The 4,168-nt window shown below is 37.9% G+C and overlaps 1 protein-coding gene across 1 annotated transcript in view; it reads left to right on the top strand.

Moving 5' to 3' along the window:
* LOC107645577 (NPL4-like protein 2) overlaps nucleotides 1-1,914 on the top strand; it is a 3,493-nt gene extending 1,579 nt beyond the window's left edge. The window contains exon 2 of the mRNA XM_016349629.2: nucleotides 1,455-1,914. Within this exon, the coding sequence (XP_016205115.1) occupies nucleotides 1,455-1,709 (255 nt within the window). The 3' untranslated portion in view covers nucleotides 1,710-1,914. The remainder of the gene's footprint in view (nucleotides 1-1,454) is intronic.

The following is a 4,168-nucleotide window of genomic DNA, read 5'->3' as shown; positions in this document are numbered from 1 at the left end:
GGGATTGAGAATCCTTCATGTTGTTTGGTTTGTACCCATTGAGGAAAAAATGTGAAGGGTACTTCACCGCCACGTTTATGAAGTCTGATCGGTCAGCCGGATGATAGGCTAAATGGCCTTAGCCTCTTATGCTTGCTATAGGTGCTTTATAGGGGTTTTGATGTAATGACCTGACAATTTAATTAGGTTACCCATTAATCATCTGAGCTGACTAGCTCTCTTTGAGTGCATCCTTTGTTGATCCAATGGTGGCCCATCATGTAATGATGAAAAAATCTGATTATTTTAATGGGCCGGATTGGGTAACCGGTCGCCTTTGAAGACATGAATGTGACAATTGAGACGTTGATTTCTAGAGTGTTATGCTGAGATTATTGTTTGGTTCTTGGAAGTGGCATAGTTAATATGTATTGAGCAAGGTTTTTTATGGAGAGTCACAGAACAATGAACATTGAGGATGGGGATCATTCATAATATTTGGTTTCAATGGATGGTTGTAAAATCAATAACATTGAAATCAAAGTGATTTTCTTCCATATATGGAGTTTTACAATTTGGATGGGAGCATTGGAACAACGGATGAGTTGTTTGTGTGTGACCTAAGGTCACAGGTTCAAACTGTAGAATCAACAGAGGCAATTATGGGGTTAGGCTACCTACGTTGCACCTCTGACTGCGGCTTCTTCCAGGATCTCGTATAACGTGGAATGCTTGTGCATTGGCCTGCCCTTTACATGGCGTTCTACAATTTAATTGAGCAGATTCTCAACTTTGCACACTGATTAGTACGAGCAAATTGATGGGTGGCAAGCTCCTTTTCTTCCATAATGCCTAAGAATATTACTGAATCCTTGAAATCTCTAAGAAGTCTTTTAAAGTATATCATTCTTCTGTAAACCAGTTAAATTTTCCTAACCGGAATTGCACACGGGCTACAAGTTTTGATTAAGGAGTCTCCTGCCTATTATCATCCTTTAAGGTGGTCTTGCTAGAAAGCTAGAATTTTGAATGCTCAAAATTGTTACTGTGAAAGAAGCAAAGTTATTTGTCCCCAAAACCTCCGAAATTATGCCTGCCATGTTGAGGGGAAGGAAATTCGTATGTGCCTGATTTGTTTGCAAAACTGAAAACTGCAGTTAGAAGCTTTTGAGTTTCATGAATTTGGTGTGAAATGGACTCAATAGTATTTTTTAGTAACTACAGCTTGTTTTATTCACCATGCCTTCATTTTTCTTAGCACTTTCAATGGGTACACAAATTCTGATAGGTTTTTCAATCGTATCATTCTTGGGCTATAAACTACATGTTTAACTAAAACATATTGCTGTCATGTGATTCCTTATTCTGCTTACTGTATCAATTACCGTGCAAGCCTGAGCTACAAGTTTCTTTATCTTAGAGTTTGCAAAATATAATTGTTATATGACTTATGAATGCATATGTTCACAATGCAGGGTCCTCTTACATCAACATTTCCCATTGAGAACCGAAATAATCTGGTGACAATGAAGGCGCTGAAGAGTCATCTTGATCGGTCAAAAAACCTTCCTTTTGTGAAGCGAATTTCGGATTTTCATCTCCTTCTTGTATTGGCAAGGGTTTTGGACCTGGCTGCCGATGTTCCCGCACTGACAGAATGTGTGCAGACCCAGACTTCGGTACCGGAAGGCTACCAGATCCTTATTGAGTCCATGGCCAGTGCTGCTTGATTCTGTATGCAGGTTCTCTGTTCTTATTTATCAATGTTCAGGTTCAACACGGCGCTGCGGGAATATGGTGCATTTTGCCCTTTATAATCATCGATCTAGAATGAATGAATGGTTGAATGTTGGTAACTTGTACATTGCTTCTTATAGCTTTCTGCCCATTGGATCTTTCCTTTTACCTGAAAAATGAGCTGATGTTTGATTCAAATGTTTTAACGTTTAAATCAAGATGGCTCGTACATACCGAGTGTTTACTGTATTTAAGGGCGGTAATGCTCCAAATTGTGGCTTATGCTAGCAAACCATGCTGTGGGGCTTGTACCATTTGGCTGTTCACGGTTCTAACAACTGCTTAATTATGCCTCATCTTGCTTTATACAAATTAATCGTCTAGTGGAAAATCTTATTTTTGTTGTTGTCGTGGTCATGCAAAACTAACTATATTTTTAAAAACATACGATAATGTTTACATTTGTTAAATTAATTGATAAGGTGCTTTTGTTAATAGCTTTTAGCCTTTTACAAGAAAAAGGGTGCATCTATGAAGATTTTTGTGCAATGAACAAGCTTTTACAAGAAATAGAGTGCATCTATGAGGTTTTTAAAATTGATTTATGCTTTCTCAAAATTGCTATCGCTTTTTGTACAATGCATACGCTGTGGTTTGAACTTTGGAGGAACAATCAATTCACTCTCATGGTTCGCGAAAATTATCACTTAGCAGTTAGCACAAGAGGAGTCAACGAGAAATAGACTAGGTTGTGGCTTACTGACTTTGCGAAGAGACTGCTTCGCAATATTTAATATTACTTCCTTAATGGAGAAGCAAATAGAGCTGCGGATTGGATGGCTAAATATGGTGCCAAGAGTAACTCTAATCATGTTATTTGGTCTGAGCCTAGTGTTGATCTGTATTCGGCATCTGCATAGCCAACTAGTTGTGACTTGGATCCATAGGGATAAAACAATCCCATATCAACCGTCCCATGAAGATATCGAAAGATTTGTTTGATTCCACTCCAATGTCTTCTGGTTGGAGAGGAATTATATCTTGCTAGTAAATTCACAGCAAATGATATATCGGGTCGCGTATTATTAGCAAGATACATTAGCGCTCCAATGGCACTAAGATATGGTACTTCAAGACCAAGGATATCTTCATTTTCTTCTTTAGGACGGAATTGATCTTTTTTCACATCCAAAGATCTTACAATCATTGGGGTACTTAATGGATGTGACTTATCCATATAAAATCTTTTCAAGATCTTTTCTGTGTATGTTGCTTGATGAATAAAGATCCCATTTTTGTATGCTCGATCTGCAGGCCGAGACAAAATTTAGTCCTTCCAAGATCTTTCATCTCAAACTCTTCTTTCAGAGTTTTTATAATTGTTGGAATCTCTTCAGGAGTCCCAATGATATTTAAATCATCAACATACACAGCAATTATAATGAATCCAGATGCAGATTTTTTTATAAAAACACACAGATAGATATCATCATTCTTGAATCCGTTTTTGGCCAGATACTCAGTAAGACGATTATACCACATTCATCCAGATTGCTTTAGACCATATAAAGATCTTTGCAATTTGACTGAGTATAACCCTTGCGAATATTCATTGGATGGTTTGGAGCTTTAAACACATCACCAGTTTGTATCTCAAGATACCTCACTATAGAGGGTGAATCATATCCAACATATATCCCCAATTTTCTTTGGGATCCCATTTTGGTGCGATTAGGTGGTGCAATGGGAACATATATCGCACACCCAAATATTCTTAAATGGGAAACATTTGGCTGCTGGCCAAAAGCTAATTGTATAGGAGAGAATTGATGATAACTCGTTGACCTCAAACGAATAAGTGCTGCGGCATGTAAAATAGCATGCCCCCAAACCGAGGTTGGGAGATTTGTTCTCATAAGCAAGGGTCTAGCAATTAATTGGAGGCACTTAATAAGTGATTCTGCTAACCCGTTTTGTGTGTGAACATAAGCTACTGGATGTTCAACACTTATTCCATTAGCCATACAATAAGCATCAAAAGCTTGGGAAGTAAATTCACCAGCATTATCAAGACGATTTGCTTTAATTGGATTTTCTGGAAATTGTGCTTTTAATCGAATAATTTGAGCCAGTAATCTCGCAAACGCTAGGTTGCGAGAAGATAATAAGCACACATGTGACCATCTCGAAGATGCGTCTATTAGGACCATAAAATATCTAAAAGATCGACATGGTGGATGAATAGGTCCACATATATCACCTTGAATCCTTTCTAGGAATTCAGGGGACTCAAATCCAATCTTTACTGGTGATGGCCTTAAAATTAACTTCCCTTGAGAACATGCAGCACAACAAAATTCACTAGATTTAAGAATCTTCTGGTTCTTTAGTGAATGTCCATAAGAGTTTTCAATAATTCTCCTCATCATGGTTGTTCCCAGATGACCCAATC

The sequence above is a fragment of the Arachis ipaensis genome, chromosome B06, assembly GCF_000816755.2.
Source record: "Arachis ipaensis cultivar K30076 chromosome B06, Araip1.1, whole genome shotgun sequence".
NCBI classification, from domain to species: Eukaryota; Viridiplantae; Streptophyta; class Magnoliopsida; order Fabales; family Fabaceae; genus Arachis; species Arachis ipaensis.
Note: the sequence above shows the minus strand (reverse complement) of the source record. Positions and strands in the feature narration are given on the sequence as shown.